Here is a 17,030-nt window from a genome sequence, read left to right as displayed (position 1 = left end):
TCATTATTTTTGCTAAGCAGCGGTGTGTTATCAAGTGTTAATAACCTTTAAAATATCCGAATTGACTAATTGGAATGTAATAATGTGCAATATGAAATACATTTAAATAAAACAAAGATATTTATATGAACAGAAGTTTAAGCTTAATGCCCAAAAAAAGATAAAGTAAAAGATATATTTTTTAAACAGTTCCTGTGATCACGTTTTGACCATTGCCTTGCCGTCCTTATTTACAAACACTATCCGGTCAGTCCACATGCAGCACGTCACCTCGTACAGCATGCACTTCTGATGCTGAAGCTCCGAGGCAGTCAGTCACCAGAGTCTACTACCCAACGCCGTCTGATGTGGTCATTTTGATGAGCGACCGTCAGCGCATCGGCTTTAATGACCACATTAAGCTTTATAGCCGCCAGTTTAGCTCCTCCAGCTAAGAGCTGAGTCATTGATCTTAAGCTGAAAATGTCAAGACAACGTCAGCCTCCTTGAATGACTGGGAGAGACTTCCTCAAAGTGTCGCTTATTTTTCAGGAGTGTACTGATATGAACACTTTTTAGTTTGTTTTTATGGAGCAGCATGATTATTGTTGGTTATAACCTTTAAGTAAATATACTATTTAACGGAAAGAAAAATGGCATATAAGTCAACTTTGTTGTGTTTGTGTACAGGATCAGCTACAAGACGGCGTACAGGAGAGGTGTGAGGACGATGTACAGGCGACGCTCACAGTGCTGCCCGGGCTTCTTTGAAAGTGGAAGCCTCTGTGTTCGTAAGTTGTTGTTTTCTTTTTATTCCAGTGCAGCTTTTAAATTAAAAAGATAATACAAGACAATAAAAGAATGCTGTGCTACCTATACGTAGGTTGACCAGGTGCAAACAAGCCACATGCAGGACAATGCGATTTAAATATAATGTCCATCTCACCCTTAAAGTAAACATTTATATTGCAACTATTAGCTTTTAAATATTAATAGCAATGTTTTACTATAGGTGAATTGTTTGCACGAACAATGCAAGAAAAGGAATATAATTGGTTTGAATTCATTTTTTTTGTCTAACAAACACGCATCCACAAACAAGCCCGTATTGTTGGGGGAAATGTCTGAATCTGGAAATATGAGCATACTGCTGACCTGTATGATTGCGAATGCTGCACAGTGTGTTAAACGTTTTTTATTTCAGCTGCTGTTACCTCATCTGCTTGGTAATCCTCTTTTAGTTTCAAGAGGAATCTATCTATCTGTAGATCGTCATTTTTCTCTGAGCCGGGCATTTCTTGTGAGTTTCGCGTGTAGTGTCGCTTCAAATCGTAATCACATCCATGCGTGATTGAAATAAAAAAAACTCTGGCAAATATCTCAAAAAAATCTCTGCTGCTCCCATAAATATATACATTTACTTATCAAATGCAGGACATTCGCTCAATTTGTGGGACAAATTGTAGAAATGATTTGCAGTGCAGTACAAAGTAGCATTTTTGATAACAATGTTTAACCGACAACTATAAAGTGTCTGATATAACAAAGACATATAGACCAAACAAATGACTCAGTTCACATTACACTGGGCAAAACATTTGACTTTTTTCACGAGTAGTTGACACGCATTGCTCTCTTTCTAAAGGATGCTATAAAGCTGCACATGGCGTTTTATCAAATGTTGATTTATAAACCCATCCAATATTGTTGTTTCCATTCAGACAGCACTATCTCCAAAATACACAGCCTCCCTGCAACAAACAAAATGTTTTCCTGTCATCTGCATTGTTATTTTCCAAACTTTTTTTCCACTTGATACACAGAACGTTTTTTTCTTTCTTTCTTTACAGGCTTGTTCAAATTGCAGTGTATCTTGTGGAACAGTGATTCAATCTCAATCGTTATCTTTTCACTTGCGCCCAGGCGGTTATCTGCCGTTAGAGCTGTCAAAGTTAGATCGTTTACAAAGTGGATCCATTTCCGCTTAAAGTTTTTACCACGGACAGCTTCAACACAAATGGAAGGATAAGGTCAAAAACAAGGGAAACAAAAGCAACCACAAACATCCACTAATATGGAGTTAGATGTGGGATATCTCGCTTATTCTGGAGATAATGTTTGAAGAGTAGTCAATAAGTCAATAAGGGCAAAGTATTCCTCTGTTGCCTTTTTATTTTAAGTACAAGAGACCGTTTATCTTCGTGATATTTGTCACATTCACCTCATATACAATGAGGGTCATCCTTTTATTTAATGTTGATGATAAAGTTAGATAAAACAGCAATATTCCTACACGGTTCCTTTTGATTTGAAGCTCTTTTTAAGTTTTCCAAGCTAAAGAAAAACTTTAAACAAAACATCAGACAATTATACGAAGCAGATGAGACGACAGATGTTGAGTCAAAGCTGATGCGACACATACACTGGATTCTTTATTTAACTGTAAAACCTTCAGCTGCTGCTCTTAATTGTTGGAGACACACACACACGCACGCACGCACGCACGCACGCACGCGCACACACACCACATTTCTAGTTCTCCTTCATAACTATGTATCTCATTACATCTGATACCGCTGAAGAAGTCATAGAACACACCAACTTTTAAACTGTTAATTATAAAAGGAGAATAGGTGTAATAAGTAATAACTACATGTGCACTGCACACCTTGATCAAATGTACAATCTATTCCAAAAGGTGTCATATAAAAGGAGCAGAGTAAAAACTAATGCTGCTATCAAGCCAATTCCCTCAAGGAGGTGCTTTAATAGCAAAACTGAAACTTACATGTAACGTGACAGACGACGTAGATCTTTCAGTGGTGTTCCTCAGGGTGTTGGTGTCAGAATGTAGTATTTCCTTATTTTAAAACCCATTTTTATCATTTTTCGAGTGTTGTTGTAAAAACATTTGGTAGCAAATCTGTGGAACACATGATTTCAACCCAATATCTTTCTGCAATAACCTATGAGCCATATGAGAACAAGGGGGAATGCAATTGGAGACATCCACCATATTTCTTTACAGTCCCCATTTACTTTCATAATTAATGTATCATTATAATTCAATTGATTGTTTAAATGGTTCTAGTTTTCCAATGGTCTCCACAGCATCTATTCTACAGTATGTAGCATATAGTGTCAGAATGTTCCCGTTAACATAATCTCTAACCCCCCCCCCCCTCTAAAAAACAGGATGTTGAATACTAGTCCCAAAAGATGTTGTCTATAAAAATACATTTTCATTACATTTGAGAGAAGGCAAACATCTGGCCACCTCAATCTATATTGATGAATAGCACTATTGGTGAGAGAAGAGCTATGTAACTTAAATCTGTGCTTTCATTTTAATTCCTTATATATACACTTCTGTGACTACTTTTTACAGAAATGCTTCATAGACTGAGCTACATTATAAGCAGATTTTCATATTACAAGTAGCGTTGGCATGATGTCATAGAAAGCTGTAATAAAAGTATTAGTGCAGACCTCTTATGTTTTTTTAAAGGGAAAATAATTGATATCGCACATGAAGATCAAAGTGAGATCCTGGAAGTTTACTTGCTGCTTGAATTTAAAAGTCAAACGTCAACAATCAAAGATTTTTCCAAACAGTGTTTGCCAGAAAAAATGGATATCTCCCTGCCCCGTGTTAATCTCAAGCGAGTATACCTTCCTCGATCCTGCAAAAGAAATCAATTATCCACCCTAGATGGTAAACTCTATAGGGCAGTGTTGCCTTTTCTCATTGAGGAGAGGAAGTGAATGGGTCGGCCCGAGGGGCGGGGAGGGCAAAGAGGAGCATATTGTGTGTCTTTATTCAGCATCTGCTTGTAAACAACTTTATTAGATTCGCCCGGGGAACCTAGACAAATAACCCTAGACTCTATTGTGCGATGTCTGCTCTACCGCGCGCGCCCACACACACACACACACACACACACACACACACACACACACACACACACACACACACACACACACACACACACACACACACACACACACACACACACACACACACACACACACACACACACACACACACACACACACACACACACACACACACACACACACACACACACACACACACACACACACACACACACACACACACACACACTCAGACTCACAGACAGCTCCACCCTTCCAGTGGCTGACTAGTTTGAATGCCGGAAGCTAATTCTTCAGCGTTAACTACGGGAACACGCCTGCCTGGTTAGCTAACGGTGACGGCCTGTGACAGGTCTTTTGTTGTGCGATATGCACAGCCTGAGCTAATTGAAAGGTTTACCTCCCCCCGAAACAGAAAGAAGTAGTAGGAGGGGGGGGGGGCTTCTAATTTGATTATAGGGCTTTCCTCTTTCTGTGTTTCCTGGCTGTGTTGTGAGCACTCTGTTTTTCATTTCCTGTTTGTCTCGATATCAACACACATGTAATTATGTGCAGGCTGTCATTGCTGTTTACTTGCTTCTTGACTTTGCACATCTTGTGTGGATGTTCCCTGTCCTGCAGGCATAGCAAACCCTTTGTTATTTTTCATCTCTGCCTGAGGCCATTTTATCTCAAGTCGGAGCGATCCTCCCTCAGTCGTCCTCTTTTTTATTCTCTGTCCGACTCATTCTGTTCTCTTTCTTTTTTTCGTGTTCCTCTCTGGATCCTGGATGCCTCCCCTCTCTGGCTGTTGAACCCTAGCAGTTTGGCAGTCTGTCACCTCCTCACCCATCCACCAGCTTCAACCTTAAACCCCTCCCCTCTCCGTGACCCAACCTGAAACCTCGGCCACTCGTCACGTCCCCACGACAACTCTCATATCAATTACAGTTGGCATCGGATTTACATCCCACAACACAAACCTTCCTTCTGTGAACCCATAATTCCACTTCATGCTGTCACTCTTATTCAGTAGTATTATTTTTGTTACGCGTTAGTAAAGAGGAATAACAAGCACAGTAGTGTGGAATGGAATTCTTTCTTTAAATTTAAAAATATCCACGTTCCGATTTACAGTAGAAGCTAAAACTATCTAGACTGCGATTTATAATATTCAGACAGTTTACAGATCATTCTTTATCATTTGATTTATTCAGGTAATGTGTTTTTTTGTATATTTTTTAAGCAGCTAAATCTACACAAAGTGTGTAGATTCACAACCTCGTAAAAAGTTTTAAAAGTAAGTCTATACGTAAAAGCTACGTGACTGTCAGTGTTGCAGGTCAAAATTGTAAAAGGCAATATATCATTAAAAACATGCAGGGTGTGTATACATCTGGATTTAAAGTATCTATAAAACATTTTTTATCTAAAGCTTTAGTCATTTAAAAGCTCTCTGCCATTTTACATGCACTTAAGATCATCGCTTTGTCAATATCCCGTCCATTGTCAAATAACACAAAGCTGTCAGAGCATGAAGAAATGACATGTGTGTGACTTTAATCAAGCTTGATCCAGTACTGCTCAATGCATCTGGTCAACATATATAGTATGGATGACCCACAGAAGATGTCTGTATATTAAAGGGACCCTATACAGATAACCAATCAGAGCAGACTGGGCTCTGGTTTCAGGGTGAAAGGGTGCTGCAGCACAGTATGAGACAAATAAAGAGCTTTTTTAACATTAAAGCATGGAGACATGTCCCAGTAGACGCACTAAATACAAATATGAAAAGGAGCAGAATAGCGCCCCTTCAATCTTAAAACTGTCCGTTTTTAGCCCTTATTTGTTTGTTATAATTATTATAATTGAGACAACATTTGAAGTTATTTAGAGCTCCTGTAAGAAAATATATGATTTCTTAATACATTTATGGCTCATATTCCTTGTTTGACTGACCTTTGACCCAAAGACGACGTTTTATTTTGGCAACTTGTGTGACAAGGGGAACATATAATAATCCTGCAAAGATTTAGATACAGACACTATTATATTTTCTTATCCACATCATATATCTGGTTACAGCTCTAATACAAAGAAACATTATTGATATGCAGTTTTTTGTTCCGTAAATAAGTCTCAAGAAAACAAGAAAAGCCTCTAAAATGAACATTATGTAATGTCCAGAGTACAAGAGTGGAAATACTAATTATTTGTAATGTCTTTTCTCCCCAAGAACAATGTAATTGGCAATCCCTGTCGCCCGGGGATGTGATGATGCCACTTTACAAGTTTTTACTCTGCTCCTTTTATATGACACCCTGCCAGTTTAACACAGAGAAAGATGTCAGGTGTGCACTTCCACTGCTGTTCTTCCTGCTGCTGCTCATACCTCCGCTCTCAGCAGATCAAGAGATTCAAGGAGCCTAAAGACTGCTTCTGCATGCCGAGACAATAGTGGGAATTAGGTGGCGATTATTTAATTTGATATCTATTAATCTTTGTACCCATCGCTGATGTAATCCTCCTTGTAGCTGCTTCAGCTCCTATCCACAGGATGAAAGGATTAAGCCCACCGTTTAATAATTGATCAACTCTCCTTCAGGATTACAAGAACATGTGTCTTTGGCTCTCTTATTAAAATGTGGGTCTGTATTTGCAGCTAATTGCATTTTCTCTCTCTCTTGCCAAAGATACGCCGGTAGCACAAAGAAGTGCATGAATAGAAAGTGTTCATCTTGATTAGTTTGAGCTCATTACAGAATTCATCCTGCTTTGATTGCAGCAGTGAACCCATCCCTTCTCATTTGACTGCTTTTGTGTTAACAGTGACCACACAATGGCAAATGGCCTGCTCCCCTATCTGAAGGGCGAGACGAGAGGGGTCAGAAGAGAAGTCTAAAGGGTTTACAGGATTAATAGGAAATGGAGGCTGAAATCTGCTACCCAAACTTAATCATATCTTTTAGCTCTTGAGTCTGAAATCTGGCAATTTGAAATCAGTGTTTTGCAGAAATACATATTCAATGTGTGGCCTGACATTGTTTCATTTTAAGAGATTATAGAAGGTTGATAGAGACAGTGACATTCATGAATACAGGTTCCTCAAGTCCAGGAGTATATGAACATAGTATAAAAACAACAAAAATGTTTGGCAATGGCTTCTAAAACTAAAGCGTAAACAGAAACATCACTTGCCCAATCTAATTTCTGACAAATCAAATCATGACAGTAATGGCCTTACTGTCATATTGCAACATATTGTTTGGATTGTGCCTCTTTATTTATTAGCTGACTGGAGCGAACCAAGACAGAGCAAGGTACACATCTACACGTAGGCTAAAATGCTGCTGCATAATTACCAAAGAGAACTGGCTATTCCCTTAAACATAGGGTCTGTTTACAATAAGGTGGCACAGGGGGGACCAAGAAACAGTTATGGGACCCATGGGAAATAAAAAAAAAATATATCAAAAATAAATAGCGCCTTACAAGATGACTCTGTGCTCTGTGTCCTAATACGTATTACATGTAAAGTGGCACTGAACTAAATCCCCGCCCCAACCCCCATACATGACCCTATATATCATTTTTCTAAACGTATTCTTGATAGTTCTCTAACATAATCAAATTAGTGGCGGTTTGGTGTTATTACCCAGGTTTTGCTAACCCACTTGATGTGATGTTTCTGTTACTTCGTAGGTCTTTTGTGAGGTCGTTAAACCACATTTGAATGTTGTATCTAACTAAAATAGCAGCTCATATGACTTGGATGTCATATTTGTTGTTTTACTGTTGTTTTCACATCAACCCAAGTTGTTGTTTAGAGTTATTGGTAACGCTTTGATCTTTTTTATACTGAACAGTTTCTAATATAAATGCGCTCTATCTATTACTGTAGTATTCTTTAACACAAATATTTCTGTCCTCTAGTAGAAACAAATACTCTTGACACTTTAAACACCCTTGAAATACAACCGTCCAGTTCTCACTGTCTATTTCTAAGGGAGATGTAAAGCTTTCAGTATTACAGGCAGCGGCTCAGGCTCACCTCCAGTATAAATCTTTACTTAGTGTGCGGTGTCAAGAGCCTTATGCCTGCGAGGATTCCTGTCTTAATGTATGGAAAAAGCTGTAAAATGTTAACACAGTCCTACTATAAATTTAAACAGGACGACTCCTCGGTGGCTAAAGTACTATAAGAGCCATAAAACAGTGTCCAGTCTAACTCCTGTATCCACTCAACCCACTTTTTGTCACTTCTTGCGTACTTTGCAACTTTTAAAACTCAGCACTTCACTTTTTGTGCACTGTGCTTATTTTGAACACCCTATAGCCTTAAAACACAGCATCTAATTTCAAATATTGTCTGTGGTGCAGGATTAGTTGTGTGTGTGTGCTGATTTTTTTTCAATTGATGTGATATTAATTTGTTCCTGAGCACATATTTATGCAAGAGGAGCTGACTGTTGGAGAGGAATCAGTTGCACAAACAGAGAGTGGGAGCACATCATATCTCTGTGATGGAGCAGCGAAAGTCTCCAAGCTGTCAGACCGTCTTTTGCCGGCACATTCTCTACCTGATGTGTGATGCAGTATTCATACCGTAGTACACAAGTTATTCTTGCAAAATGAGTTGCGGGGGATGTTCAGCCGTTCACTTTTAACAAGTGGCACAGATGACAATGAAGCTGTTTATCACCCGCACTTTGATTTAACAAACCATTAAGCAATATGGGGCTTTTAGTGTGAAGGGTAAGATTACCATTTTCTATAGTTTCATCCTTTTTTTATTATTATTTTTGGGCTGTGGGACTGTGGGAGAATGAAAGCCTTTCCCAGCATGCATCAGGCAGAGTACACCCTGGACTACACCCTGGACACCTTGCCACTCTGAGTGAATTTATACTCTCCACAATTACGACAATATTCCACATGGGGTAGGGTCGATGAACGGTGCCATCTGGTGGGCTGTCATCGATCACTGAGCCCGGCGTGGTGATTTAAAAGCCCCCCCACCCTAAGAACACAGTGGCGCAGGGTTGCAGTGGCGCAAATTGATTTAGCAATGAAAGGAAAGGTGGAGGCAATAAGGTAAAATTACAAACAAGCATATTTTGACAGCCGATATAACACACTGCCCTTGTGCAAAAAAACATCATGATGGATCTGATGGCAGATATGCTTTCATTTGTAATAGTTGATAATGGTCCTGTAGCGTTTTTTGTCCCAGCTTGATTTATTTGATCTGTTAAAAATGCCTCGGCAGCTTCAGTCCGAGTGCCAAGTGTCTGAGTGCTCAGCAGCAGAGATTAGAAACATGCAGCTAGAGCCACTAGGGAGCAACATGCCTGTCCAGCATGAGCAGACCTGTATTGTCTCTACTTAAGAATGTATCTGTAAACGGGAATTCAGGGTGAAGCCCACAGGAAGTGCGCCCAACGTTGTTCTTTGTGGCTGTACTGGTACTACAGTAAAGATCTGAGTCAAAACGTGTCAAGCTAGCCAGCACCCGGCAACGGAATGTTAGCTTAAACTAGTTCCATGCTATGGATAGTTGAGCTAGCTAACCTCTGAAAACAGAAAACATGAAAACAGGGAGAGATATCCTCTGAAACAAGAAGCGGTGTTTGAATGATGCTCCGTTTTAGCACAAGCTACATATTATAAAGACAGGTGGATTATCCAAGTCATGATCCACAGGCTATCAGGATTGACGTAATGATGTTGACGCTTGTGAGGAATTCGTAGGGAGACACATCCCATCCCAAAAGTACATACATATACAACCCAGTCTCACGGCATTTCGTGTTCACCAACACGATTTTTAATCTATTGATTCGTGTTCACCATCACGATTTGCCTCTTTTTTTCGTGTTGCACAGCACGATTTTAAAAGCAATGTATTTCTACTGGTAACGTGTTTCGTGTCTGCAGGCTGCAGCACGTCTTTTTCTCCGGTCGGGTCGTGGAAGACCGGAAGCTGTGTGGTTCATAAAAACATGTTCTTACTCAATATCAAGCCACAATTATTGCTTTTATTTTAAATCGTATAATTTCGGACTTTTGTTGCCGTCTGTGAGGAAAATAAATGGGGCTCAGAGCCTCAGGATACTGAAATCTGTATTTTTAAATATTTCTTTCCTTCTAATTTGTTATTCTTTTCAAAATAACACACTGTTATTTACTCACCAATAACACACAATTATCCTTGCTTTTATTTATTGGTTTAATTCCATAATCTCGGGCTTTTTCGGCGTCCGTCAGGAACTGAATTTCAAAATAAATATAACCGGAAACAGACGTAGGCCTATAAGGGACATTTCGAGCATCATTGCGATTGTCAACATTTCTGAGTTCAGGATGGCCAATATTTAAAAATACAGATTTCAGTATCCTGAGGCTCTGAGCCCCATTTATTTTCCTCACAGACGGCAACAAAAGTCCGAAATTATACGATTTAAAATAAAAGCAATAATTGTGGCTTGATATTGAGTAAGAACATGTTTTTATGAACCACACAGCTTCCGGTCTTCCATGACCTGACCGGAGAAAAAGACGTGCTGCAGCCTGCAGGCATGAAACACGTTACCAGTAGAAATACATTGCTTTTAAAATCGTGCTGTGCAACACGAAAAAAAGGGGCAAATCGTGTTGGTGAACACGAATCAATAGATTAAAATTCGTGTTGGTGAACACGAAATGCCGTGAGACTGGGTTGACATATAAACTTTTTGAAGACTTAACTTTGGCAAGACTTTTACATAAATGCTGGAGTGATCGATGAACATATGTGATCATAGCACTATATAAACACAGTTATAGTGTCAATCAAAGTAGCTAATACATGATGAAACGTATTAAAAATGTGTAGGCCTACTACCTGTCTCAAGTGGAAAGATCCATTTTTATGTTTTAAAAATGTCTTTGGGGGGATTTCAACTTTTACATATATTTTCTTTTGTTGGAGTGAAGTTTTCAGATTCACTTTTAGAGAAATGTGTTTGTCATTAATCTTTTCGTTATTGCTTTCTCTGTATCTTCTATCCATCTATATTCCTCCTCCTCACACCTTCTTATGGCCTGAGCTAATCGCTGCGCCAGATAATACCACAGTGAGACAAGGCATCATTAATTATGCTGTGAGTCGTTTGTTTTGAACCTTGGAATGTTGTATGACGGCTCCTAACTTTAAGGTTGTGTCCTGATGAAATATTACACCAGTCTGGGAAGCGTAAGGGGGAAATGAAGATGTCAGTCAGCGCTGCCTTATCTGTTTGCTGTACAAAGACGATAATATGCCCTGCACTCTATCAGGAGCCGGCTCGCAGAATCTTACCATAACGTAAACTTAAAATGCATTAAAATATTCTTAAATCACTGTACTATTCTAGTTTTAAGGTCAAGTATCACACACTGAGGTTTTTTCTGTTGAGAATGATAATGTATTATAATTCCTAGAATTGTTATACATTATATATTTTTTTATAATGTCAGTATAAGTTTCTCTTAGTGGTCATTGGCTGCTTTTAAGTAATGGGAAAAATATGTCAGTGGGCGACTGGCAATGAAAATATTGTGATAATTAACTTATTAAGTCATACATGTGTTCTGAATGTTGTTTTAAAGCATTGGGAATATTTCATATATCAGTGTATTATAATGCATTACATGCGTATCATAGAATTGGTTACTAAATAAATAGTAAATCACAAAGTCTATTGATAAAAATCTAATAACGCAATGCTAAATAACACTGTTTGCTGTTTGTTCATTAACTGAATTCATTCAACTGATACCACATGTGTACAATAAAGAACACGGTGCTTAACTGTAACATTTATGATTTTCCATAGCCCTAGTTAATAAAAATACAGATTTAGCAGGGATTCCTTTTAGTACTGCAGACGACCCCTGCGACCTCCACCAATAAGTTAGGGCCAACTGTATGCAGCCTGAGAGGCGAATCCTGGGAGGAACAAGTCCATAAAAACTAGCTGCACCTCGTTAATCAGAAGTGTGCAGAGCATTAAAGAGTCGGATTTGATAATATAGGAATTCACTCAAAGCTGAAGCATTTAGCTAAATTGTCATTTTTCACTTAAAAATGCTGTACAGTAGATGATGTTTGATGTTTATCTGGAATGTTCCACGTTTAGTTTCTCCTTTAGAGGGCATTGTTTTAGTCTGCTTGTTTGATCAAGAAAAGTTGTATCGTTTCACATTTGATAGATGATAATATTCAGATCATTCAATTACAAAGTAAAATAAAAAGAGTTATGATCCAGTAAAGTATTTAAAGATACTTTTTTGATATCTTTTTCACAATGTTTAAAAAGCAAAACAGTATTTGGAAGAAGGTGAAATAAGAAGTTGTGATTAACACCAAGACAGTTTTTTTTCTATGATCAGAAAGTTACTGCAGACTCACATTACATCTGTAAACAAAAGAGATATTCACATTATGAATTGTTCTGCTCACTTTTTATGTATTGTAAAACTTGACTGAGATCTACAGGTCCTTTGTAATTCATTAAAGCTAAAAAAAAAAAAGAAGTATCTTATTGTATACTTTTAAAGAATCTTGTGTCTTCTTTCTCCTCAGCATTGTGTACTGAAGAGTGTTCCCACGGACGCTGTGTCTCTCCTGACACCTGCCAGTGTGAGCCCGGCTGGGGAGGACTGGACTGCTCCAGTGGTGAGTTCACATCACAGTCGTCACACTCATTACATCAGAAAAGAAAAGCCGATACAAGAAAATCTTACTGGGCTGAAGACTTTGCTCTTTATCCTTTCACATTTCATTGTTTCCATAAAGCATGACAGGACATTTGCAGAATGACCTGGGACAATCTCTACCAATTCTTCCAGATCAGGGATTAAGCCTGACAATTGTTATATATTGATGTCAATACTTTCATCGAAACATTACCAGCAAAAGTCCAGACAGAAGTCCAGAACATGTTTAAATGAACATCTAGTGAATCCTGATGATATCTCTCTGAAATTAGGCATGACCTTTCACACATTAGACTTGCCATATTTAGAAATGAGAAATGTTATCAACCTAAAATGTGAAAAGCTAATTTAAGACATCAAGAGGGAGAGTTTTTGGTTCCCCCCTCTCATTTCCACCCTGGTGTACACAAATCAGAGCTGGAACCGTAGCAATGATGTATGGTTGGTTGTGGGACAGAGTATAATGATCACAGACTGGCATTTCAAAGGGACACCATGTCATCTAACATTCACCCAGTGGCAAACCGTGTCTATCACAACTGGACCTTCTGTAGACACACACACCGCGGCAATATAATGTCCGTCTTTTCACTGAATTGTCGTCTTGAAAAGGGTACTCACAACAATTCCGCAACAACTTCATCTTCACCTGTTGCACTCAAGGAGTCGGATTAAATAAGTGTAAACTTCTTCCGACCCCTTTTCGGACGTATAATTAGCTAAAGCTTTGTTGTTTATTGATATCAGACTATGATACTACAGATTATTCAATTATTAATTAAATATTTCGTTTTGTTATTGCATTCATTTGTAAAGTACTGTATCATGTCTGTATCACCTTTCGTTTCATTTGTATTTTCTTTGGTTTTACACGCTCGAAAAAAATAAATAAACTAAACTAAAGCACTTGTCATTTCAACGTTAAAAACAATAAAACGGCATGAATTGCTTCGTCGCATTCATCTAGATCCTCTGTCTCGAGCCAGTTAACTAGCGGGCCTTCTAGAGCACCCTGGTACCGAGGGGAACTCTGAAAGAACACGCCCATTGGCTACAAATCAATATATGATTGGTTGATCAAACTGTCAATGCAAACGTACGCTCTCATTCAGTGCAACGGCCAGGGCATTCGATCAAGGATGTAGAATACCTTGGTTGAAGGAGAAGATCTGATTGGTTGCTTTCTTTTCTAACACAAAACCACTGAAATGCGTAGTGCAGGGGTCACCAACCTTTTTTAGGGTGAGGGCTACTTTCAAAAAATAAAACAAGTCGAGAGCTACTTTTACTCCTCTTTTTTTGTTTTTTGCAGTGTATATATTTAGCACATTTTAACATTATTATATGCTACCTTTAACCTTTGTGTGCTGTTTGGGTCTGTGGGACCCGTTTGCAGTGTTTACTAAAACAAAATGTTTGCAATTTAATTAATTTAACCTGCTTTATTTGGGGGTGGATCTCACCTCCTCTAGGGGGGTCCTCACCGCCTCATGAGCATGCATGGAAGATTTTTTTTTAAATGTTGAAGTGAAAAGCATCAATCTGGTGCACTTTGAGCACAAAGTGAATTTATGGATACAGCTCTCAACACTCAGATGAAAGGGAGCTGTATTTTCAATAATCCATACATCTTTAGAATATGATCACAACCAATAACAAATCATTTAAACTTGTTTATTCTTATCTTATGTTACCTATTAGCATTCTTTCTTTTTCTTTATGCATATTTTACTAACCACTCCCCTTTTAAACTGTTTTTTTTACTGTCCTATAGTACACATTGGAATTATTTCTTACTTTATCTATATTAAATAGATAAAGGTGTGCTCTCCCTAGCTCTCTTTCTCTCCGTCTCTCTGTCTCTCTCTCTCTCCCTCCCTCCCTAGCTCGCTCACTCTCTCTCTCTGTCTCGCTCGCTCACAAAGGCTGTGTGCTCCTCCGTGGCGATGACGGCTTGCGTTAAAAAATAATAATAAACATATTTGTAAAGTGGGGACACAAAGGTGATTTCGAAAAGTGCGGGGGACATGTCCCCAGTGGAAATTACGCCATGCGTGTGTGTGCATCAAGTGCAATACATATATAAGTTACAACACACAGAGTAAAACTCTGGCCCTCATGTGTTGTATAGGCTCGCATGATAGGCTGTTCAATGGGGCTGATGTGTAGTGCAGATTCTGCCAGAAGGAAAATCAGCGGGGAGGTGCCACATTGGTTTTCTTCCCGACTGCAACGCTGGTCCCGCAAATCAAGCAAGAACGTGATTGGTCGATATTCATTGTGGGGTGGGGGGGAGGGGTGTTATAGAGTTGTAGTAAGTAGATAGAGTTCGCTATGATTTAGGTTTCGTTTATGCATAGGGTAGATTCTTTTAATTACATTTCCTTTTTTGTTTTGTGTATTTTATACATTTTGGATTTGCTTGGCGAGCTATTTTTAGAACATGCCCGGCGGGCGACTCACGTTGCCCCTGCGGGCGACTAAGTGCCCGCGGGCACCGTGTTGGCTACCCCTGGCGTAGTGCATGGTCCGAGAAGGAAAAACAAATCAACGTAACACTGTAATATTACAGATCAACAACACAGATACGATTCTCATTTATTCATTTTATATACATTTTATTTATATAATTAAATCGATTTTTTGTGTTCCAGGGTATTCTCTGAATACCTTGAAGGCCCTGACGGTTCGCCACTGCAGTCACCTTATGCTGCGATAAAGAAAAGAGCACATTTTCACTGTAGAGGTCTATCTGCAACCTCATTCCCGCCGATAACAAAAAGGAAATGGTAAATGAGCTGGAAGGACATCATGATATGCTTGTTTGGCTTTAAAGAGCCAGCGTCGGTAGAAAAGGTAGAAAAAGACACTCACCCTTTTTATTGTTAAATAAAAGCAGAACATCTTAAATTAAAAGTCAGAGTGTTGGGTGTGCCATGAGAAGCACAAACAGTAAATCCCCAAACCAGATTTTGATTGAATTCTGGGAATTTGGATGTAATTGCTTTCTTGGGAAACCTTGGTAATCTTGTTTATAATAGGTACGTTTTGTCAGATATATCATCTCACATTAAACTATTAGTTAAATCTTGAATTTGGTTTTGTCGAGATGAGCAGACACTGCACAGATTAGTCATTTCAACCTTTTATTTGTTGACTACTTTTTTAATTTCTGTTTGATTACTTATTGTGAGACCACCATTTTTTCAATTGCCAAACCAATATTATAGTTAGCTCAATTTTAGCAGAAAAAGTTGTAGTCATTGAGTCTGCTGAAGGCATGTACAAACACATCGGTCTGGAATAGAAAGCATGGAGTTTTCAATATATTCCTAAAAAGGTGGAAGGCTACATTTGAGCAGAGTGGATGAGATGATAGTTAGAGGCCAGAAAGCAACTAGAGTCATCAGCCGCTCATTTAAGTCCGTTTCGTAATACAGAACAGTAAACACGATTCCAAATGGGACTGCGCAATATATAGAAATGATATTAAAATTATGAGACTAGAGATCCTGGTTTTAAAGGTTGAGTTTGAAATTAACTGCTTTAGCTCTTCTATTATTTGCCTTTATCCATTTAGAAATAATATTGAGATAACTAGTTATTATTATTTATAAAACAAATTGAATGTTTAAGTAAGAGCACCTATAGTCAACCATACAATAAAGTCGCAACATCGATATGAAGGGATTTGATCAGAAAAATGGTGTGATTTGATTTTCTCTATGAAGCTCAGCCCAAATTCCATCTTTAAAGTAGAAATCAAGCCATTGCATATCAATGTTAATCTCATTTTCATAGTTAGTTTTGACTCTGGCTCTTGAACCTGTCGTTCTGCCCTCACACCTGCTAAAGGACCCCGCGTTCAGTATAAACTTTAGCAGTGTATGTGTGCAGTTGGAGGTATTTTGGCGGTATTGACACTTAATGAGTCACACAGCCCCTTCAGTCCCACTTTCCTTATTGGTGTGCCCCAGCCTCCCCTCTGTCTACCTGTTTTTATTACTGCTCAGGGACCAGGGGACTGAGGTCAAAGCCAAGACAGGGGTTAGCGAAATCTAGCAGCAGTAAGGCTGAGGGGAAGAGCAGGATGAAGTACATCGATCGAGTCAATCTGTCGGCTTCACTCAGGAAGTTTGGCGGACTTAAACTTCCTTTCTTCAATGTGATTTAGTCTCTATTCCTCATATCCTCTTATTTATTTAGCGATAACGCAAAACTATCTCAGCCCTCCCCTCGCAGACGTTCAACTGTGACAGGTGAACCTGAAGACTAAAAAATACATTTAAAATACATGATTTGCCAATTTCCCACAGCTTTCCTTTCCTGTAAAGATGCTGCGCAGTGAGGCCTCTCCCATTGGGATATTGAGCCTGTGTGTTTTATATTAAACACTCCCTTACCTGATTGGTCTGAGGCAGTGTTTCTCAAAC

General features: G+C 38.8%; 1 protein-coding gene across 1 annotated transcript in view; it reads left to right on the top strand.

The window, feature by feature from the left end:
- Nucleotides 1–17,030, top strand: part of LOC117461155 (multiple epidermal growth factor-like domains protein 11) — a 147,348-nt gene that overhangs the window by 26,079 nt on the left and 104,239 nt on the right. Inside the window, exons 4-5 of the mRNA XM_034102917.1 lie at nucleotides 670–770; nucleotides 12,464–12,556. Of these exons, the coding sequence (XP_033958808.1) occupies nucleotides 670–770; nucleotides 12,464–12,556 (194 nt within the window). The remainder of the gene's footprint in view (nucleotides 1–669; nucleotides 771–12,463; nucleotides 12,557–17,030) is intronic.

This window comes from Pseudochaenichthys georgianus, chromosome 3 (assembly GCF_902827115.2).
Source record: "Pseudochaenichthys georgianus chromosome 3, fPseGeo1.2, whole genome shotgun sequence".
In the NCBI taxonomy this organism is placed as follows: domain Eukaryota; kingdom Metazoa; phylum Chordata; class Actinopteri; order Perciformes; family Channichthyidae; genus Pseudochaenichthys; species Pseudochaenichthys georgianus.
The sequence above is the reverse complement of the archived record's forward strand: the minus strand, read 5'-3'. Positions and strand labels throughout refer to the sequence as shown.